Here is a 24,925-nt window from a genome sequence, read left to right on the forward strand (position 1 = left end):
TCACATCATCCCCAGAGAGAAACACACCGTTTTCACCGAATCACTCAAAGCTTCCCACTGCTGGAACGGCATCGATATCTGGCTCCTCCGCCAGTGGTCATAGCGGGCTCGACTTTCTTCATTGGTCAGTATCTCCTTTGCTTTCTGCAGTTTCTGAAAAGTCTCCACTGGAAAACAAATTAAGAGATGAGCACTTTCCTCTTGGATAGCTTATTTTAAACTCCAAAACCATCAAACAGATCTCACTAGAATCATGACTCTGCCACTTACTAGCTATGTGACCTTGGGCCAGTTTACCTAGTTAAGCTCTAGTTTCCTCATTTGTAAAGTGTATTATAAGGACAAGAGAGAGCATGTATGTAACGTGCCTGGCTCACAGTTTATCCACTCCCTTTACTGTGCTCCAGTGTTGTACCAGGTACTGATGACACAGGTCTGAGCAGACATCATTAGTGGGAGAGATCAACATTTATAAACATTGGAAAAATATAATTTTGGCTACTAGGAAGAAAACTACCTTCTCTAGTGATATTTGTTAGGAAGGGAAGTGGCCAAGCAAGATGGACAATATAAATGAAGACTCTAAGGCAGAAAGGAGCACAGTAATTTAGAGGAAGTAGAAATTTCCAATGTGGCTGGAGGAAACAGGGCCAGGGGGAGAAGATGAGGGGATAGGGGAGTAGAGCAGATAAGGTCCCAGTCATCCAGGGCTTTAGAGCCTTAGATGTCATGCTAAGGATTCTGGTCTGGGTTTTGTCATACAAACAATGGGAAACTGTTGGGAAGCTTTGAGTACAGTAAATAACATGGTAGTTGCTCAATAAATGGTAGCTTCATCACTGATCGATTTAACCAGATGGCATATACAATAGAAACCTTTCATGGCCCTGTTGGAAACACTTCCAAAGCCTTTTCTGCCCCTCAGTGAAGTTAAAGCTTTCTGTAGAGCAGGACATAAGATCAATATACAAAAATCAATTGTTCCTATACATTAGCAAGAAACCATCTGGAAATGAATAAATTCATATAAATTCAATTTATGGTATCATCAAAAAGAATAAAATACTTAAGAAAAATTTTAACAAATGAAGTACTCTTTTCATACACTAAAAACTGCAATATTGTTGAAAGAAATTAAAGATCGAGATAAATGGAAAGACACCCCATGTTCATGGATTAGAAGACTTACTATTGCTAAAATGCTAATACTCCCCAAACTGATCTACAGATTCAATATAATCTCTATCAAAATCCCAGTTGCCAAATTAAAGATCGAGATAAATGGAAAGACACCCCATGTTCATGGATTAGAAGACTTACTATTACTAAAATGCTAATACTCCCCAAACTGATCTACAGATTCAATATAATCTCTATCAAAATCCCAGTTGCTTTTTTTTTTTTTTTGCAGAAATAAACAAGCTGGTCCTAAAATCCATATACAAATGCAGGGAACCCAGAATAGTCAAAACAATCTCAAAAACTAAGACAAAGTCGGAGGACTCACACTTCTTAATTTCAAAACTTACTACAAAGCTGCAGTAGTGAAAACAGTACAGTACTGACATAAGGACAGACATATAGGTAAATGGAATAGAATTGAGAATTCAGAAATAAACCTTCACATTTAGTCAACTGATTTTCTACAAAAGCGCCAAGACAATTCAATTGGGAGAGAACAGCCTTTTCAACAAATGGTTCTAGGACAACTGGATATCCACATATAAAAGAATGAATTTGGATCCCTACCACAAACCATATACAAATATTAACTCAAAATGGATCACAGATCCAGATGTAAGAGCTAAAATTATAAAACTCTGAGAAAAAACATAGGAGTAAGTCTTTGGGAACTCAAATTAGGCAATGATTCCTTAGATTGACACGAAATGCACAAGCAACAAAAGAAAAAGTAGAAATTGGACTACATCAAAATTAAAACTTTTGTGCTTCAACACATGTCATCAAGAAAGTGAGAAGACCAACCACCAAAAAAAGAAGAGAAAAGAAAAGAAAGTGAAAAAATAACTCATGGAATGGGAAAAAATATTTGCAAATCATAGACTTGATAAGGTACTTTTTTTTTTTCCTTTTTGTCTTTTTTACTGACCGGTAACGGGATCGCAACCCTCGGTGTTGTGCCCGCACCACGCTCAGCCAGTGAGCGGGAACCGGTCTCCACATGGGATCCGACCCCTCGGCGGGAGCGCCGCCACACTCCCAAGCGGTGCACTCTCCAGCGTGCCACCGGGCCAGCCCAATAAGGTACTTTTTAAATAAAATTTATAGGATGCTACTGGTTTGGACTGAGCTCCTGCACTAAACCTAACCCAAAATAGAGTTGCTCATGCTAAAGTTCCACATCACCAAACCAAAATTAAATTGTTTATCTGAACTTCCAAGAAGTCAGGAGAAAAAGAGATAAGAGCCAAATCCCCGAACAGGCCAGTTTTAGCTGGCATGGTGAAGAAGTTTTCTCTGCTTTAATTATACAAAGAAAGCAACTTTGAAACAACCAATCTGCTTTTTGTTCTCTGTTTCTGCTTTCCTCAGCCCTTTTCTGTCTAAAAATCAACTTCCTCTGCTCAGCTCACTGGAACACTCAATCCACCTTATAGAATGAAATATTGCCTGATTCTAGAATTGCAATAAAAGCCAATTGAGATATTTAAACTAAACTTGTAATTTTGTCTTTTGACAAAATTTTTTTAATTTATAAAGAACTCACACAACTCAATAATAATAAGGCAAATAACCCAATAACAAAAAGAACAAAGGGCTTAAACAGACATTTCTCCAAAGAAGATAGCCAATAAGCACATGAAAAGATGCTCAACATCATTAGTCATCGGGGAAGTACAAATCAAAACCACAGTGAGATACCACTTCATACTTACTAGGATGGCAGAAATAAAAAGACAGATAACAACAGGCGTTGGCAAGGATGTGCAGAAATTGGAACCCCCATACATGGCAGGTGGGAATGTAAAACAGTGTAATCACTTTGAAAAACAGTTTGGCAGTTCCTCAAAATGTGCAACAGAGTTAACACACGACCCAACAATTTCAATCCTATGTATATATCCATAAGAATTAAAAACATTCATCCACACAAAAACTTGTATATGATAGCAGCATTATTCATAATAGCCCAAAAATGGAAACAACCCAAATGCCCATCAACTGGTGAATGCATAAATAAAATGTGGTATATCCATGTAAAGGAATTATCATTCAGCCATAAAAAGGAATAAAATACTGAAACATGCTACAACATGTATAAGTCTTAAAAACATCCTGCTAAATGAAAGAAGCCAGTCATAAATCTATGTGAAACATACAGAATAGGCATATCTATAGAGACAGAAAGTAGCTCTGCTAGGGGCTGGGCAGGCGGGAATGGGAAGTGATTACTAAAGAGTATGGGGTTTCTTCTTGTGACGAAATGTTCTGAAATTAGTAGTGACGGTTGCACAGCACTGTGAATATACTAAAAATCACTAAAATGTACACCTTAATAGGTGAATTTTACAGTGTGTGAATTCTATCTCAATACAACTGTTCTGTAAAAAAATAAAAAACTATCTCTAGAGGTAATGGAAGTTTTTTATCCTGATTATGGTGGTAGTTACATGACTCTATACAGATGTTCAAATTCATAGAACTGTTTACCAAAGAAGTCAATTTTACTGTATGATAATTTTTAAAATAAAATTATTCTAAAAATATACCTAAAACCACACAGAAGATAACTTGTGAGAGGAACAAAGATAGAATCATAAGTGGAAAGCACTGTCGTAACAACAGTTATTTATAAGTACCTAATCTGTGCCAGGATCTGTGCTAGACTTGGCATAGATCACATTTCTCTTTAAAAAGGGTAAACTTTCATATGAGGGTATTATTAATATAATATGAGGGAATTATTATTATTATCCCCATTTTACAGAATCTAAAGCTGAAAAAGATTAATGTAACTTGTCCAAAGCCTGCCAGACTCCTAACATGTGCTCTCCAGGCTACACCTGACCACCTTCCTGCCCCTTCCATTTTCCTGCAGTGCATGTTGTATTCTAACCCCCACCTTCTCCTTCAAATCCATCATTCATCAGTAAGATCCAGGTCTTGCCCTTGAGGAGCTCAGAGTACAGTGAGGAGACACATAAAAACAAACCATTTCAATACAACATGATAAATAGAACTATAGAAGCAAGACTGGCTCTTCTTGGGGAGTCAGGATGTACTTCATTAGTCTTCTGTATACCTGGAGTCATTCTTGGCTCTTCTCTCTCTCTCTCAAATCTTATTTCCAAACAATTAGCAAACCCTGTTGGCTCTACTTTCAACATAAACCCAAGATTTGATCTCTTGTCAAAACCTCAACTGCCACCACTCTGGTCCAAGTTGTTCCTCTTCCAGCTGGATCTCCCTGTCTCTGCCTCAGTCTATTTTCTTCACAGCAGAGTGATCTTTTTTAAAATGTCACACAATATCACTCCTCTGCTTAAAACTTCCAGTGACTTCACAGTTGTCTTATAATATAATCCAGAAATTCTTACCATGGCTACTAGACCTGATCTCTATCCTTAAAATGTCACACAATATCACTCCTCTGCTTAAAACTTCCAGTGACTTCACAGTTGTCTTAGAATATAATCCAGAAATTCTTACCATGGCTACTAGACCTGATCTCTATCTGTCTCTACCTTCTCTGAACTAATTTCCTTCTACTCTCTCCCATCTCCCCTTGCTCCAGCCACAATCATTGTTCCTTAAGTACACCAAGCACACTCCAGCCTCAGGGCCTTGGCACTTGCTGTCCCTAACAAGAACACTTTTACCCCGGCACCTAAATGGCTCACTTCCTTCAGATGTCAGCTCAGATGTCACCTTATCAGTGGGACCTTCTCTGAGCATGCCATATAAAAAGGCTGCCCTACTCCCTTCCATCAGTGCCCATCAGCCCCACTCCCTTGCCCTACTTTACTTTTCTTCATAGTACTTATCCCTGACGTTACATTGTTATTTCTTTATGATCACTCTCCTGTCCCAGAATATGAACTCCATCTGGTCAGAGACTTGTCTTGTTCTCTGCTGCATCCCTTTCTCTAGAGCATTGTAGTTGGTGCCCAAAAAGTATTCATTGAATGAATGAATAAATGAATGAATGAATGTTTCCTATTCTGAGTGTGAATATAAAGATATTCTTATAGTGCTATTCCCTGAGCTCCAAGCACCAAAGAAATGACACAAATCCTCAAAACATTTTGTGATATAGGAACATTTTCACAATATCATTGGGAAAAACAATTAAAATTACCCTGATAGTGCTTAAAATTAATTCATGAGAAGTAACCAAGATCCTCTGAAACAGGAAGTGTTAGGACAAATATGCAGTCAGTACTTACAGTATCTCCACACCAATTGTGAAAATACTGAAATACTTCTGTACTCTAGTTGGTAAAGAGCTGCTCCTCCTGAGCCCCCAACTACCAAACACCACCACTTCAAGTATTCCCCCAGCATCCAGAGATAATTGTGTCTCTGGTCTGTGGGTATTTTGTTTTTTCTTTCAGTTTGAGAAGTAACCAAGATCCTCTGAAACAGGAAGTGTTAGGACAAATATGCAGTCAGTACTTACAGTATCTCCACACCAATTGTGAAAATACTGAAATACTTCTGTACTCTAGTTGGTAAAGAGCTGCTCCTCCTGAGCCCCCAACTACCAAACACCACCACTTCAAGTATTCCCCCAGCATCCAGAGATAATTGCTGACACAGCAGGGCATCTCTAGGACCCTCCTCAAAAGGTGAACAGCACAGTTACCTTACAAGTCATCAACTATTTTATTTTATTTTATTTTATTTATTTTATTTTATTTTACTTTTTGGCAGCTAGCCAGTAACTTTTAACTATTTTAATAACACCCCTGGAAGTAGTAGCAATTAATGGGTTAAAGTGGAAACTGTAAAAGATGGGGCTATTGGAAACTACAGGAAAAAAAATAAAAAGCATCTTGCCATAGTAGCTCACTCCAGTGAGCAATCCTTCCTGTTGCTGATGACAACATAACTGTCCCATTGTATAAATGAGATGTCACTTTTTCCAACAGGAATAAAAAGCTTATTAAATTATCACCAAGGATGCACACACCAGTTATTACAATTGCAGCGGTTGTACAATTTACCTTTTTATCCGTGAGTCACCTTCTCTTTGCACATTACTGGCAACCTCACTTTCCAGAATTTCCAAGGTGAAAAAAGCCCACTTACAATTATTCTGATGTCAATCCCTCAACAACAGGTGATAAGCGGAAAGCAAAAGAGATCTTATCTTTCTTGTTATGTGCCCTTTTTCTTGTTCCATCCTCTTCACCACATTTAATAAAAATGAGTTAGAGTTTATATTTATTCTTTAATGTATCAGCTAATCAAATGAATCACACAAGATAAATATTTACCAGTTCTGGGAAGAGATATCTGATTTTGTAAGTCACTGGAACTTATTTGTTGTCCTTTGCTTACTTCTAAAATGGGAGAACTTCCTGTGGGAAGTTCCTGTTTGTCGTCTGTGGTTGAGCTAAATTGCTGCTTTGCTGCTAATTCCCTGGGAAAGGCTTTTTGTGCAGCTCAGGCTTTAAAGGTTGGTTTTATAGCTCTCGTGAGATCCAGTACACCTGGGTTGTGTAGACACTCTGGTCTGGACCTGAGTCTTTTCAGCAAACGGCACCCCTTGCAGTTCTATATTCCTGACCAGTCTCCTCTGAGTGATCCTGTGCTGTTGAGGGGCAGTTCAGCTGTCCTTGCTGTGCCTGTGTTCACCACCACCCATGCTCCAAACACTTCCCATGGGACGGGCCATGCACCAGTCCCTTGCGATGACTCACCAGCTTCTGAGTGGCTCCTTTTTTTCATTTGTGGCTCCTTGCTCCTATGTGGGTCCAGGGGAACCCTATTAGTAGTCTTGCTGGCCTGGGGACCACCAAGACCCTCTTCTCTCCTACAGCCTCCAAGCAACTTCATCCGAAGGACACAGCTGTGGCTTTTGCCAGCTCCTGCTCCATGAGCTCACCAGCTCCAGCCTGGAAGCGGCCAGGACTCAAAACGGTCAGAGCAGTTCCCTCTTTCTCTCGTCGTGGCTTCTCCTGTCTTCATGAACTCTGTAGGTCTCTCCTCCTCTTCCCCTGAGCTCTAGCGGCCCCAGCTTAGCTGTGGTTGCTTTTTAATAGTTGTAAATTGGTTGATTTGTGGGAAAGAGTGATGCTGGGGACCATCTATTCCACTGAAGTGATATTAAAGTAGAAAAACACTGAGACAATAAAAGATAAGTTAGGGGCTGGCTGGTTAGCTGAGTTGGTTAGAGTGTGGTGCTGATAACACCAAGGTCAAGAATTCAGATCCCGGGCCGGCCCGGTTGCGCACTCGGTAGAGGGCGGCGCTCCCGCCGAGGGTTCAGATCCCATATAGAGACCGGTCCGCTCACTGGTTTGGCACGGTGTGGCAGGACACAGCTGTGGCTTTTGCCAGCTCCTGCTCCATGAGCTCACCAGCTCCAGCCTGGAAGTGGCCAGGACTCAAAACGGTCAGAGCAGTTCCCTCTTTCTTTCATAGTGGCTTCTCCTGTCTTCATGAACTCTGTAGGTCTCTCCTCCTCTTCCCCTGAGCTCTAGCGGCCCCAGTTTAGCTGTGGTTGCTTTTTAATAGTTGTAAATTGGTTGATTTGTGGGAAAGAGTGATGCTGGGGACCGTCTATTCCACTGAAGTGATTTTAAAGTAGAAAAACACTGAGACAATAAAAGATAAGTTAGGGGCTTGGCTGGTTAGCTGAGTTGGTTAGAGTGTGGTGCTGATAACACCAAGGTCAAGAATTCAGATCCTGGGCTGGCCCGGTTGCGCACTCGGTAGAGGGCGGCGCTCCCGCTGAGGGTTCGGATCCCATATAGAGACCGGTCCGCTCACTGGTTTGGCATGGTGTGGGCGCGACACCGAGGGTTGCGATCCCGTTGCCGGTCGCGGTACGGGCGCGACACTGAGGGTTGCGATCCCATTACCGGTCACGAAAAAAGACAAAAAGGAAAAAAAAAAAAAAAGAAATCAGATCCCTATACTGGCCAGCCACCAAAAAAATATATATATATATATATATAAGTTAGCAAAGGGAAAATTGCTCTTCTTTAAATATCCAAGTTTCTTTGAAGTTTGCGTATCAGTAACAAAACTACCATCTCACAAGTCCTTAATTTAGTCTGAAACCTCCTTTCTTCATGATCAAAGAGAAGTTAATAAACTGTTGATCTGAAACAGTTACTGGTGCACACACAAGAAGCTGACAGGCGCACCAGCCAGGAGCTTTTGGGCTCAATGACCCAACTGCTATAGCACAACCAGTCCTGCTATATCACCCACACCTGGAGAGGGGAAGAGATATCTAAAGGCTTTAGATTTAGAGTTTTTAAAAATAATTTAGAGAAAGATCTAATGGTTGCTTACAAAAAAGAAAAACATCCCATTTTGTTAAATTTTTATCTTGGGCTGCAACATAAAAACAAGAAAAGAAAGTCCACTGAATCCTAATTGCCAGTATTCACTGAGCACTTCCCACATGCAGAACGTCTCGTTGAATCCTCACAGCAGATGCGTGAAGTCATATACTATTAGTCTACCCATTTTACCTATGAGAATGCTGAGGCTCAGAGAGGTTGCCCAAGGTCAAGTAGCTCATAAGTGGGAGACGGAGCAATCCAGACAGACAAGCCTGTGTTCATATCTACTCCTCCATCACGCTAACGTATGAGCAATTTCAATGGCAACAGTTGAGACTAAATTTAGTGTCTGAAAAAGTAATATATACAAGTTTAATTTCTCCTACCTACAGTTCCTCTACAGGGTAGCTCTTCACCTTACTGAGATATGTTTCAAACTTTGTTCATTATATTCTGGATTTCTGTCAAGTTAAAATTCAGTATCTGGGTGAATTTATAAAAATATTTTTAGGCTGGCCAGTGAGCTCACTCAATTACAACTCACTCTGTAGAGCATCAAGGGTTCAGACCCCCATACTGGCCAGCTGCCCAAATAAATATGTATATTTTTATAAGTAACCTTAATCCTTTTCCAAGTGTGTAAAGAACCTTTTAAATTTTCAGAAAGTCATATTAGTCCAAACTGAGTAAATAGATGTCTAAATAGATTAAAAAAGAATCTCGACCTGAAGGTTAAATCACGTATCTACTGCAAGCCTGACAAGGGAAGATATTGATGTCTGTGTACCTACTCATTTTAAGCAATATTTACACAGTCCAGTGTTTCTCTGAACAAGATGCCTTGAGGCAGCTCATACATGAAACTCTAGTTGCCATCACTATGGCAACTAGAAATGGCAATGATTGCACAGTGATTCATCATGTATCCTGAATAGAAATTGCTCGTCAGGGGCAGAGAAACAACTCAGAGTCACGTGTCACTGGAAAACAACCCAGTTAAAGAATAACCTAGGGTGGTGGTGGTTTTTAAGCCTTTATCAAATTTTTACAATTTATACTGGGACATCTATCTTAATATTAACTCTAGCTCAGAGAGGTGGTTAATATGACTCCTAAGGAAATGTTCATGGATTCATTCATTCATATATTCATTCAAGAAATTATGCACAGCAGGTGACCTCTGCAGCAGGTGCTATGCTAGGTACGGGGCATACCACTGTGAACAAGACAAGCAGGGGGGCTGCCTCACTGAGCTTCCAGTGACTAACGAGCAAACAGGCAACAAGGAGACGATGAGATACACAGTCTGCTGCCTGGCGCACAATGTGCTCTGGGCAGCTGGTACACATGGGACTTCCCAGAGGAAGTGATGGCTAAGCTGAGACCTGGAGCAGGAGCATGACCTAGCCCAGCAAAGCAGGGCAGGTAAGGGTGCAGGCCTCGGTGGTGCTCCAGGCAGAGGAAGCAGTTGGTGTAGAGGTCTGAAGAGTAGACAGAACAGGGAATAGGGCACATTAAGGACCCAATGTAGTTCTGAGTGGCTATAACAGGAGTTTGGTGGTGGAGAGAAAACGAGGGTGGAGGATTGAGAGGGTGCACAGCATGAAAGGGCTTGTAACTAAAGTCCCAGCAAAGACAAAGGATGAACTATTGCTACACGTGCAATATGGGTGAATATCACAACCATAATGTAAAGCAAAGGAAACCACACACAGAAGAGTACATATTGTATGATTCCAAGTATATGAAATTCAAAAGTAGGCAAAATTAATCAGTGGTGATAGAGACCAAAAAATGGAAGAGGTTGCTGAGTTTGAGCAGAAAATGAAAAGGGATTTCTAGGGTGCTGAAAATGTTCTACATCTTCATCCGGGCAGTGGTTAAACTGGTTATACATATGCACAAATTTATTAAGCTTGTACTTATGATTTGCTCACACTGCACACAATATGCTTTAATAAAAAGGGAGAAAATCCAACGAACAAAAGTAATGATTAATTATCTAACAAAAGGTGACTTCATATATTGGAAAAAGATCTGTTTATACAAATCAAAGGGACCAATGATTTCTAGAGAAAATTAATAAAGAGCTTTAAGACAAGGAGAAAGTTTTCTAAATAGAGTTTGGGTTTGTGCAATGTGGAGTTACAGACAGGTCTTAGTATCATATTTTCATTATAGAAAAATCACATATACATGCATACTATAAACATATAGTAAACATAATCATCAAATTTAAGATATAAAATTACCTTACCCTGAGGATAAAATCAGAGTAGGAATACACAAAAGGCTTCAAGTGCACTGGTACTGTTTTAAGCTGGGTGGTACTTACATGGGCATCTGTTATAGTATTCTTTATCCCTTTTTGTATATGTTAAATCTTTTATTTTTTCCATAATTAAAAAGGAAAATCACTATCTGCAATGTGAAACAATTAAAGGGTGGCTCACCTACAGCAGTGGCGGTGAGGTTGGAAGGAAGAAGCACAGAAGAGAGAGAGATGGAAGGTAATTCAACAGCACTTGGTAATCAACCAGACGCAGTCATGAGGGAGAGGAAGGAGAAGGTTTCTGCTTGACCAACTGAACGGATGGTGGTGTTGTTCATTGAGATGCAGAAACACAGAAAAATAAGCAAGATTTTTAATGAGTCCAGTTTTTCACAGGGCAACTGAAAAGTTTCCAAATGGAGATTTCCAAGAAGCAGTCAAAACTGTAGGCTGAAGATGAGGGGCGAGAACTGGACTAAGGAGAGATCTGGGAGCCATCAACAGAGAGCTGGTGATTGAAGCCACAAATTGGGACAAGGCTCCAGAGAGGGAGTGGGGAGTAAGTAAGCTCAGAAGAGAGCTTAGGAGAGAACCTTGGGGCAGCCGAGAAGGACTCACAAAGGAGACTGAGAAAGAGCAGCCCAAGAGGCTGGAGGGAAACCGCGAGTGCACGTTTTCCCAGCAGCTCAGAGAAGAGTATTTCAACAAGAAAGATATGGTCAATAGTGCCAAATTCTGATGCAAGCTCAGGAAAGATAAGGACTAAAGAGCAACCACTGGATTTGGCAAGCAGGAAGTCCTTGGTCCATTTCCAAGAAAAGTGGGGAGAAAGTCAGAGTGGGATAAATGGAAAACTGGGGAGAAGGAAAGTGGAAATATCGACTGTCGACGTTTTTTCAGGAAGTTTGGCTCTGAAACGAAGGAGATGGGGAAGGTGCAGGATAGAGACATGTTGCAGAAGAATTATTGGGTTTTCGTAATTTTTTCAAGCTTGGATGACATAAGCATATTTAAACGATGATAACATGATGATGATAACGGAAAGAAACAAAAGCATCAATACATGGACATATTCAGGTCCTCCAAAATGAAAAAAACACAGCAAGTTCTCATCAAGAAAACCACCTGGTTATAAACATACTTCAGTCATATTAACACTCAATAGCTAGTGAAATAAAACATGAACTGGACAAATTTTAAACCATGAAGCAACACATTATGGAAGAAAGAAAAATGAGTGCTAAACAACTTCTATTGTAAAAGACTACACAGTCCTCTCCCCTTCTACCAACCCAACAGTGCAGAAACAACCTTTCGCATTGAATGAAAGAATAAATTTGAGCATAAGAGATAAAAGAAAATTAAGTTACTATTCAATGGCTTTTTGCTTCTATATGCTATTCATTTTCTTGAAAAATAACCATTATTAAATTCTTACCAGCCTCGGGGTTTTCAGGATGCTTGTCAGGGTGACATTCCAGAGCTCTGATCTTAAATTCTGCCAGGATTTGTTCAACCTAAAACAAAAATTGGTGTTTAAAATAAGTCCAACTTAAATGGCATGAAGGAAGAAGTTGGACATCAGTCCTCCCAAAAACAGCCATGATTAACCCAACTTTTTATTTTGATCCTTATATTTCTATTTGCCTTTTTACCCTGAGAAATAATTTCCTCGATAAAGAAATTCAGAAAGCATCCGATAAAAACTCCCATTCAAATAGTAGTCTGTAATGACAATTTAACTTGCTACTGTCTTTAAATGATGGCCGAAGACACCTATGAGCTCAATATATTTAAATATTCAAAATAATCAGATAAGTTTCTCCTAAGAATATATAAAATATGTTTTCACATATCTGAATTCTTCAAAAATGCTTTGCCGCAATTCATTATTTAGGGATGACTATCCCTGAATTATAAATTATAATTTATAAAGTATCCATTACAAAGCTCCTTTTTCCTGCATTCTAGCCCATTTCTTTTTTATTAAGAATTACATAATTAAAAGAAAAAGAACATAATTTAAACCTGATAATTTTGTTACCAATTAGGTTGTTTAGAGATTTTGATTGGGAAAACAGAAATGACAGCCCAAACTCAAATGAGGTTTGAGGGCCATCCATGATTTTATTTGATTTCACTTACCCATCTAATCCCTATTGTCATGAATTACTAAGATTTGGCTTTATTAATGCTGATTGCAATGACAGTAGCAGGAGACAATAGTAGTTATGCGACGCTGGAATCTGATTGCTTGGTTTTAAATCCCAGTTCTGCCACAAGAACTGTGGTAGTCTGTACAACATAAGTTATGTTGCTTTTGGCAAGCGACAGGCTTTATTAATGCTGATTGCAATGACAGTAGCAGGAGACAATAGTAGTTATGCGACGCTGGCATCTGATTGCTTGGTTTTAAATCCCAGTTCTGCCACAAGAACTGTGGTAGTCTGTACAACATAAGTTATGTTGCTTTTGGCAAGCGACGTATCTTCCATATGTCTAGGTTTCCTTATCTTTACATCCGATTGATAATATAAGTAGAGCACTTAACAGAAAGCCTGATCATAATCAGAACTCAATAACAGTAGCTATTATTAAATGGCAGTGGTTAAGTAATTTGTCCAAAGTCATTCATTTAGTTACTAAAAAAACTGAGTTTTCTGTTAACTAAGCAGTCGGATTTTAAGTCTTATAATCTTAACCACCGTTTTATATTGCCAAATTCTACAGGCTTAGGGAACTATTATTGGGTTCCATATTTACTCACCACTAATTAATGAAAGAAAATTACCTCTTGTTTGAAAAACGAATTCTCAAGCAGCTCAAGTCAATATTGTAGTAAGATTCATGGGAGAAACATATTCTTATTAGCTCCATGTCATCCTCAGTCAATTCTCTTTAAAAAGTCTTCATTTTTAAATCAAAGTCAGACTGTATTAAATAGGCATATGTATAAAGCCCAGACTAATAACTCTATTCTTTTCCTTGTTAAGCTTCTACTGTGAACCTCTTAAAATAACAGAAAGAAACAGGCTTCCTGTTAAGAACTGTAATTAATTGTATTTCCTCTTTCTAGGTGTTCCCTTTATCTAGAAGTCACTGTAACCTGCTTTCATAACAAATAAAATTAAAAATTAGATTTGTTTTTAAATTTTAAAATATTCAATATCCTAAAAAGTGTAGAGCTAGCCAGTTAGCTCAGCTAGTTAGAGGGCCTTGTTATAACACCAAGGTGAAGGGTTCCGATCCCATACTGGCCAGCCACCAAAAAAAATAATAATAATAATAATAATAAAGGGGTAGTGGTGAGCCTTTTTGTGTGTGTGTGGCTGGTAGGTAGAGAAGTCATTTCTTAATTAACAAGTAATTTACAAATACTCACAAACTCTGTTTGAAAAGATTTCTATCAATACAGAATAAAAATAAAAGTCTTTTTACCTCTCTTCCCCCAAGATAACACGTTATATCCTTCAAGACATACTTTTAACACGTATTTATGTATATGCATTGGGGTTTTCAAATAACATAAACAGATAAAATTATAGCTATCTATCAAAGGTAGACCCCCGTTACCAGTCAGTAAAAAAGACAAAAAAAAAAAAAAAAAAAAAAGACCTTGGTGGCTGACCAGTTAGCTCAGCTGGTTAGAGCATGGTGCTGATAACACCAAGGTCCAGACTTTGAGCCCCGTACCAGCCAGCCACAAAAAATATTTAAAAAGTTAAAAAATCATCTTGTAGTAGAAGATTTTGAACCTGAGAAAATTTATACACTATACTTCCTACAAGAAAAGGTAAGTATTATATGCAATATGAATCCATGTTTTATCTCAAAAGGGATTATGTAATGTATATGTTCATAATGGTGATAATAATCATAATTATTATTGTAACTAAGATTTATTGAGACTTACTATGTGCCAGGCACTGTTCTAAGCATTTTACATATACTGTCTTATTTAATTCCCACAACTCTATGAGGTGGTTGCTATTATTATTCCCATTTTGCAGATTAGAAAACTGAGTCATAAAAAAATTAAGTAATTTTCCAAGGTCACACGGCTAGTAAGTAGCAGATTCAGGAATTGAACCCGGGCAGTCTAATTCCAAACACATAGAAAAATACACATACATATGTTTACATACATAGATATAGTATATATGTACAGATAATTAACATGCATACGTCATACTCCAAAATGTTAAACATACATGTTAACATTTTTCTTTATGCTTTCTTTGTATGCCACTTTTCCTTACTGAGTGTATATTAATGTTAGAGCTTAAATTTTAAAACTTAAAAACTTATCTTTTCCGTATTCTGTTAGCACAGAATATGGTCTTATTTTTGGTCTATGCAAGGAAATTCTGTTGGGTATAATGGAAACTAATCTGATTCCCACTTGGGTGAATCTTCTCCAGCTCACCCCAGCCACACAGATACCCTCTGTCTCTCTCTCCGTGCATCTAAATTATGACCATCTAGTAAGACTGTCTAGCTCAATCTTTTCTCTGAAGTCTTTTCAGATATTTTTCTTTACTTCCTGGTGCACCTACAGACAGTACCACACAGCACAGTATTTAATTGTTCTGAAATTGTTTCCTGTGTATTAATTTTGGCTCCTCAATTGTAGGTCAAGTTTTTTATACACTGGCACCATATCTCACCTTTTGTTTTGTTTTGTTTTCTTTCCCTCCCCCCACCCCATCACTTCTAGTACTGGACCAATGGTAAGTATTCAATAAATACTTTATTATAGACTGACAGATATTACTTGAAGAACATCTGTCAGTCTATAATCAGATAGACTGCTTTCTGAAAGATAGGAGCTTTCTGAAAAATGTGACTTACTACTTTATTATAGACTGACAGATATTACTTGAAGAACATCTGTCAGTCTATAATCAGATAGAGTGCTTTCTGAAAGATAGGAGCTTTCTGAAAAATGTGACTTACTCATTAAAAGAGTGAACTGACTCTGGTGATGGAAATTCATATGCTGCAGAATATGAACATGAAAAGAGAAGACTCATTTTAATAAGTGAGTTAATTAATATCCATCATTTCAATTCACTCTATTTGAGACTGAATTTTTCCACAAAAAAATCATTCTCATCAAATGGTTATTAATTAAAATATGAGCCATAGAAACAATTTTAGCCACAAAATAAATTATGGTTGTATTTGGATTATAACCCTTAAAAGTCAATATCTATCCATTAATCCACAGTAATAATAAATAAATTGAATAAACAAATAAGTATGGGAGAAGAATAGCTTTTCTTTACTGAAGAATTCCAACTTATAAATGTAAAACAAATGAGGTAAAAAGTCACCATTAGGCAAACACCTAGCAGTAACTGGTGCAGGCAAGATCCACCAAAGGATGCTAAACTCAGTGAATGAAAGTTTGAGGAGAAACAATATAGTCTCAAAGTATATTTCCCAAGATATCTGTTAATTACAAAAGGAAAAATAATAACCCTATCATGGAAAAACGTGGCAGAAGAAACCTGACAAACACCACCTTAACCATGTAATCAAACTCAACAACATATCAACGTCATGTACCCTAATATGATACACTGAGAAAGGCACATCACTTCTGCAGTGTTCTTTCAAAAATGCATAACCTCAGTCTAATCATAAGAAAATCTGAGACAAAGCCAAATTGAGGGATATCTACAAAACAGCTGACCGGTACTCTTCAAAGTATCCGGGTCATGAAAGACAAAAAAGATAGGAGAAAGCACCAGATTTGGAGGAAGGTAAGGGAACATGACAACCAACTTTAATAAGGGCTCCTGTCTCAGATCCTGGAACAGAAAAAGGACATTAATAGGAAAACTGACAAATTTAGATAAGACCTCTAATTTAAATCAGGGATTGACTGACTCTGGACCACAGGCCAAATATGGCCTACTGACTTTTTTAAAATAAAGTTTTATTGGAAGACAACCACAGTCATTCACTTATATATTATCTATGGCTGCTTTCTCAAAATGGCCAAGCTGAGTAGTTGTGACAGAGACCATAAGGCCTGCAAAGCTATCTCATGGCCAGCACCAGTTAAGGGAAGCAGGACATATAGGTTTAAGGAGGTTCGTTCATTCTCTCTCTCTCTCTCTCTTTTTCTCTCTCTGTTTCTGCCTCTCTCTCTCTGTTTCTGTACTTGTGTAAGCCTGAGAGTTAGTGCCTCCTTAAATTTTGCATCCTAAGCTCCCTGCTTGACTCACCCTAGTCCTGACCCTATCTATCTGGTCCTTTACAAAAAAATGTTTGCTGGCCCCTGGTTAAATTAATAGTATTGTATCGATGTTAATTTTCTAGTTTTGATCATTATACTACCATCAGGTATGATGTTCACATTAAGGGGAGCTAGATTAAGGGTATGTAGGAACCCTATGTTTTATTTTTACAACTTTTCTTTTTTAATGGCAGAGGTCAGGGTGGGTGACCAAGATCTTTGGACCAGCCCCTGACCTCAGGTCACAGCTGGGTCTCAAGCCCACCATTTTTGCAGCTTTTCTGAAAGTCAAAAACATTTCAGAATAAAATATCTTAAAAATAGTGTGAACTATAGAATACAATAAATCTATAAAGTTCCAAGTGCCCAGTATCACTGTGAGGTCCAAACAGCAGCCACAACCACAACCACAACTTACCACTCTGTGCTGCACTGTTCAAAGCACTTTATACATTGTGTCTTTTTTAATCCCCACAACAACTCTATGAGGTGGGTATTATTTATCACCATTTGCGAATTAGGAACCAAGACATAGAAAGTTAAATAATTTTCTCAAGTTCACACAGCTAGTGAGTGACAGAGTCAATATCTGAACCAGTTAGCTCAGTTGGTTAGAGCACAGTGTCAATAACACCAAGGTCAAAGGTTTGGATCCCCATACCAGCCAGCCAACAACAAAAAAAAATAATAATAATTGAACTCAGTCTGAAGTCAACAAGAAAGAGAACTAGAAAAAATAAGTAAACGTTTCCATTTATTGGGTTTCTGTTCAGCTTTCAAGTCCATGAAGTCTTCTTATCATTACTACGAGAAAAGTGACCAAATATTAAAAAAACAAATAAGATCTAAACCAAGGAGGGTGCTTTACACTCCAAGTGTGTGGTGTGTGCATCAATAAAGACTTCGGAGGATTTTATAGCACGTGTCTTTTGTGTAAAACCCAATGTAGGGAGAAAAGGCTGACTGACTTGGGATCAAACTTTGGTAGATTTTTTGAAATGGGGGATATGTTATTTTCTACAAAACAGCATGGAAATCAGTATGTCATGCATGTAAAGTAGGAAATTATTCTCATTGTTTATTATGATGATTGTATTTTCTTAAGGATGATTTTTAAAAGCCTCTGAGAAGAAAAAGCTTCAGGATTACTGCTCTAAAATCGTTAGAAAATACATAACTTTACTTAATATGTAATTAGTTTCCAACATAAGAAATAAGTTGTAAGAACTATATACCAATGCAAAACTATTATGTGGGTCTCTCAATTCAACTATTATAAGTAAAATTGAAATTTCAAGTTGCTTTGAAATTATAACTGCTAAATTGCTTTTGGGTATAAAGAGTTCTGGCTAATTTTAGAGCATCAAATCAAGGAATATTTGAAGTAAAAGAAATTCATCCAATACAAATCAAGTAAAGGAAATGTCACACTAAAAAGCAAAAAAAAAAAATTGCATATTTTTTAAATGAGAAGGACGTCTATTTTAAAAAAGAGAGGATGGCTGGCAGGTTACCAGTTGGTTAGAGTGTGATGTTGTAACACCAAGGTCAAGGGTTTGGATCCCCTTGCTGGCCAGCCACCCACACAGACAAGATAAAAATGAAAAGAGAGGATATTATATATATATTAAGAAGGGATAAAATTTTGACAGGTCATTTTATTAAAAACAGGGCTGTCTGGTTAGCTCAGTTGGTTAAAGCACAGCCTTATAACACCAAGGTCATGCATACGGATCCCTGTACCAGCCAGCCACCAAATAATAAACACACAAATATATAAATAAATAAATGATTGTTATCTAGATATGTTATGCCATTGACAGATCAGTGAAAAGACATCCAGAAAAGGGAATGTTGAGACTGAGAAGATGGCTATGCCTGGTCAATGAAATGAAATTGTTATAAACATTATGCATAAACAATGGGATCATTTTTGGGGAGTCTCTCTAAAACTAATCCTCCTTCTTTGTAGACTGAGAAGACAATAGCATAGCGACAAAAGACTGACAAAATGGGGCAAGAGATTTATTACGGGGATATAATGACCTTTACCTTATCACCTAGCATATATTTTTAAAAACCCAAATTGTTAAACTTAACAAGTTAAATTATATTCCTTTGATTTTAAATAGTTTCTTCAAAAATTATTTGGTAATAGTATAATCCGAAATGTGAATAACACATATGGTCAAAATGGTAACAAGCTTTCTCAGTTGCTATAAGCAAATCACCACTAACGTAAACAAGAATAGCATTATCTAGAAGAGAACAGGCAATAAAAGAGCATTAGATGCTGTTCTGTATGCACGTATTTTTTTTTAACTTCAAGATACCTAAGATAACTTCCTCAGCATGGTAAAACTAGATTTTAATCCTTTGTTTCCAATATCACATTCTATTCTCAAAACAAAGCAGTACATTTGGTTACTAAACTCTTGCCTTCATAAAACAAGAATAAATATTTATTGCTTTAAAAATATCAACATTAATAGATATGTTTTAATAAAAATAAATAAAATTATATATATTAATGATATAAATAATATGAATATATTTTAATAATATGATTTAATAATACAATAATGAATATATTTCACATTCATCTCAACAGTATTTAAAATACTGAAAAGTTGCAAATACATAAAATATTTAACATTAAGAGAATAATTCGATTGTGGTAAATGCCATAATACAAAACATTTTGCAATCATTAAAATGTGTATGAAGAATATTTAATAGTATGGAGAATCCTTGTTATAATGTTTATGGATAAAAAGCAGGAATCAAAATACATGTATAGTAAAAAGACTGGAAATCAATATGCCAAAATATTAACAGGCGATAGAATTATAAGTGATTTTTCTATAATTTAAAAAAAAAACTTCTACAGCCTTATTGTTTATACAGGAGCTTTAAAACATTTAAAACTTTAAAAACGTTATTTTATTATAGATCCAGTGAACATCTACACAGTTTTCACACATTTTGTTTCAGAAACCACCCTTTCAAGAAGTAATTTCTATCATACAATTTGAAATATTGTGATACATAAAAGAATGTTCCTTGTTTTATAATTTAACTGCTCACATAAAACTACATATTTTAACAAAATATTTTACATCACTAATTGGCTAGAAAATTGTTTCATCTCAATTAAGTATGAATCACGATAATAAAGATCTCACGTATGCTATGAAAAACACTGCCATCATCAATTACCATAAAATTTCAAGTATGTATTTTAGTATATTGTGAAATAGAATGTATGACCATGTGCCAGAATACACATACATAATCAGAAGCCTCCATAAAATATAGCCATAGGACATTATTCAAGTAAAGACCCAACACACATTTAAATCCTTAACTTTCTCTGAGTCGAAATTGCTTTAAAATAATAAAAGATAAGGTTTTTAGGCAATGTGACTAAAAATTCAAAGTTAAAACCTTAAATAAAGACTTGAAACACTGTTGTGAGAAAGAACAGCATTATCCACTGTCTTACCGAAGATAGTTCATCACATCCCAGTAACATGTAGTAATCTTCAGTATCTTCCGACCTGTAATTCAGTATTGCATCCATTTAGATTACTAAATCAGCTTTTCTCCTTCGGAAACAAGAGGCACAGTGAGCTTCAAGGTAGCAGGAGAAACCCCTTTAAAATTGAATCACAGCGGCGTATTCCAAACGGCAAAAACTAGCTTTAGGGCTGGCCACAATCAAAACACCAGATGTCATCCTACACCTTTGTCAATGCTACCTCTCATTGGCTGTTTACAAAAGAGAGAAAAATAGACCACGTGCCTAACTTTGCAGTGCTGCCTGGGATCTGTAGTTTCAGTCTATGTAAGTGATGCACATGAACCATTCATTCCTCTTTGAGGTTGATAAAGACTGCCCTTTGTTACAAACTCTCCAAATTAGCTCTCTCTCCATCTCCTGTCTCTTTTTATCTTTTTTCCTGTTTTTTTTTAAGAGACAGAAGAAAATTTGAAGCAATGTGGTAAAGTCTTGGGATTTGTGAAATATGTGTAGTGGATGCTTTGCTGAATGTTTAAAATATTTCACAATTTTAAAAATAGTTTAAGAGTAGAAGGAAATACACTAGGATAGCAAATTTTCATTCATTTGATAACTTATTCATTCAATAAATATTTATTGAGGGCTTATTTTGTGCTCAGCAAGATTGTAGGGAAAGGCATTGTAAGTAACACAGTCTCAATTTCCATGGGACTTATCTTCTGATGGAGGAAGACAGACAAGAAACATGCAAAGGAACAGGATCATTTAAAATAGCAATTTGTGGTACTTAAGAAATAAAATAGGACAGTGAGAAGGAGAATTGCATGACAGCCTTGGCTGGATTGCTCTGCCACTTCCCTCAGGTTGGCTCTCTCCAGATTCAGGAGTGTCTAGCCTAGGGTGGGTCCAGGGAATCTGTGTTTCAGTTCATTTTGCCTAAAAAACAAAGCTCAGATCTGGGATTGAGAGAAGGTGAGTGGTCAGGGATACAACACTTTATTTAGCTGCCTTAACACTTTAAACACCCTATAAATTATCACCTTGGGAAAAACAATATTTTTTTCATCTAAACCACATATATGCATCTTTTTTAAAGTTTATTTCTGAAGAGAAGCAAAAAAAAGCACTGAAACACCATTTTTACTAATCCTTCGTTACGTATGCTCTCTTGCTATAATAAGTTCTGTATGGAATTTTAAAATAAAGTACAATTTTTTTTTTTTGGTAGCTGGCTGGTACAGGGATCGAACACTGAGCCTTTGGTGTTATCAGCACCACATGCTAACCAACTGAAACAGCCCCTTGTACAATTAATTTTGTTTTGGAAATTTCACCACATCCTTTGAGGTATTTGGAGGTCTACTTAGATATCACAAAATCTTGATCGGAATTATTGACGAATGGCCTTTAAATCATGTGGAAAACAGTGAGGTTGTCAAAAAAAAAGAAAAGAAAATAGTATGGTGGTTCCTCAAAAAATTAAACATAGAACTATTGTATGAGCCAGCAATTCCACTTCTGGGTATACACACGAAAGACCTGAAAAGCAGGGACTCGAACGTGGTGCTGATAACACCAAGGTCCAATCCCTGTACTGGCCAGCTGCCAAAAAAAAAAAAAATTATATTTTACCAGCAATTATCTTCTCCTCCCCAAAATGTTTTTCTTCTTCCTGTCCAAGAATGGAACTAATTTGTTTTATTCATGTATTAAGTGTAGTGAAGTAAGTTTTTTCAAGATGCAAAAATTCACTGTGCAATTCACATTTAAGCAATAAAACAAAAATTGGAAAAAAAAAACACAAAGGTAAAGGAAACTTAAGGGTCTATCGATGGATGAACAAACAAAATGCGGTATATGCTTACAATGGAATATTATTCAACCCTAAAAAGAAAGAAAATTCTGAAACATGCTACAACATGGACGAACCTTGAAGACATTACAGTAAGTAAAATATGCCAGTCACAATTAGAAAGAAAAAAGGCCAGTCACAAAAAGAAAAATAGTGTATGATTCCACTTATATAAGGCACCTAGATCAGACTAATTTAGAGACTGAAAATAGAATACAGGTTACCAGGGACCAGGGCGAAGGGGGAGGTGAGTTTTTTTTTTTAATGAGTACAGAGTTTCAGTATAGGAAGATGAAAAAAGTTCTGGAGATGGACAGTAGTGATGGTTGCACAACAGTGTAAATGCACTTAATGCCACTGAACTGTACACTTAAAAATGACTAAAATGGTAAATTTGATGTTATGTATATTTTAGCACAATAAAAAAAAAATGACGTGAAGTTCCTCAAAGACTAAATTACACTGACCAGCAAAAAAAGTTTTGTTCCTTAGAATTGTCAGGACAACGTTTTATGTTCTGAAGAACAGAAAAAAAATGATTATAAAAGGAATTTGGTAAAGCACTTTCTGATTTTATTAAATGCAACTCACAATCTTTTCCTAAACCACCATGTTCTCACATTCTGCATTCTAAAGTTAGTAAAAAGTGCTAGACACATTCAACAACTATCAGTAACAGAAAAATTTGTACATCCTTTCCGAAATGAAAATTGGCTTATCAAAAGTCATAGAATTCTACCTGATCTTTGTCTAAAAAATTCCATTCCCAGGAATTTATTCAAAGATTGTAAAGAAGAATGTGTACCAAGACACAGTAGTAATGATGGTTATCTTTAACAAAACACAGTCATAATAGCAAAAAATTTTGAGGAAAAAAAGGGACTGGCCACTTATCTCCGTTGGTTAAAGCACAGTGTTATGACACCAAGGTCAAGGGTTCGGATCCCTGTACAGTCCAGCTGCAAAAAAAAAAAAAATTAAGTGTCCAACAATCAAATAAATAATGGTCCACAACTGCAGTATACTATGTAGTCATTTTAATAATGTAGAAATATACTTAATACACAGGAAACGATCACACTCTATTGTTAGGTGAAAAAAAAAAAAGGTTACAGAACAGTATGTACTATGTAAAAATTCACTGACCACCGTGACTTATGCACTTTACTGATTATGTTATACCTCAACTTAAAAGGTAAAAAATTACAAATTTAAATTTTGAAAGTATGTCCAGTGTGATTCCAGTGTCATGAATATAGATTGTGTATAGATTTACAAAATATGAGAAGTTATTACTAGAGCTTATAACTTACTATGGAGTCATGGTGATTTATATTTTATTCTTTTTACTCATCTACATTTGCTAATATGAACATATATTATTCTTCCAGTAAGAAAAAGGAGACAATAAAAAACAAGTCAGTAAAAACTACAAATTGCCAAACTCCACATAGCAATTACTGACTTAGTAGAGATGACAATTCAGCGGGCCTGATTTAAGTACTTCTCCTTAGGTTGTTTTTGTTTTGTTGCAGGCCCTACTGCGGCTATGTAATTAGCCAATTATTTCATCCTTTGACGCTAACATCGTGCTGTGGGGTTGACAAATAAGAATGAAATGAATCCTCCCATCAGGGAGCTTCCTTTCTGACAGGTGTCCTAGCCATTGTCCATTCTGATTGATAGGTCCAATTGTTCTATATTCTAAATGACCCATTGTTTACTGGAGTCACGGTGCAGTGAAAACAATACTGAACTCTGCCCCACATTCTTTGAATAGGACTACCTCTTAATCTCCAGACCTCATATCTCATTAAGTTAATTTAGTTGAGAACATAAGACGAATCCATATAAAATTTTGGCACATCACAAAATCAAATGCTAACTCGTGATTTTGAGGAAAAATTTAATGGGAATTGAAAAGAGTCATTCACAAAATAGACAGAAAGACGGAGGAAGATGCAAAATGCATAATCTGTCATAGAGATGGAAATATCCATTCTATGTTCACGTAAAGGTGAGGAAAATGACCTTATGGCAGGCTGTAGTGGAGAGAAAAGCCTTTAAAACTAGTACTGAACATCTGCACAGTTGGACATAGAGGACGAAGAAACAATTGATGTGTTCCAGCAGCAGACAGGAGGTAATGTACTAGAAAGGGAACCTGCTACTTTACTCCAGAACTCGCTTCTTGCAGAGCGAGAATACATTCTCAACTAGAAAACTGCGATTTGGTTCCATCACCTCCTCATTATTACAGGATAGTTTTCTCTATTCTTTCATTATTGTACATAAAGTAACCGGTGTATGTGCACAAGCATACTGCATTTTTTAACTAAATGGCCAGTGGTATGTTTTGATTGACATCTAGTGGAGATGGGATAGGGAAAATACTTGTTTGGTGAAAATACCCCCTTTCTCCATTAGTGGCATGCTCATTTAGCTCTTATCTTTATATTCCAGTAAGTTATTTTGCTCTCACTCTTTTAACAACAACAACAAAACATAAAAATTTTTCATGCCTTGTTCGATTGGAGAATTTTTAAGT

At 36.8% G+C, this 24,925-nt stretch overlaps 1 protein-coding gene across 1 annotated transcript; it reads right to left on the minus strand.

The window, feature by feature from the left end:
- Positions 1-20,759, minus strand: DNAJC12 (DnaJ (Hsp40) homolog, subfamily C, member 12). Its single transcript, XM_008567105.1, has 3 exons — positions 20,508-20,759; positions 12,194-12,272; positions 1-167 (listed from the first exon to the last, which is right to left on the minus strand). Exons 1-3 carry the CDS (start codon positions 20,583-20,585, stop codon positions 1-3), a joined length of 324 nt encoding a protein of 107 aa, XP_008565327.1. The 5' UTR covers positions 20,586-20,759.
- Between the last annotated feature and the right edge of the window lie 4,166 nt (positions 20,760-24,925).

The sequence above is a fragment of the Galeopterus variegatus genome, unplaced genomic scaffold (assembly GCF_000696425.1).
Source record: "Galeopterus variegatus unplaced genomic scaffold, G_variegatus-3.0.2 Scaffold293, whole genome shotgun sequence".
Taxonomy (NCBI): Eukaryota; Metazoa; Chordata; class Mammalia; order Dermoptera; family Cynocephalidae; genus Galeopterus; species Galeopterus variegatus.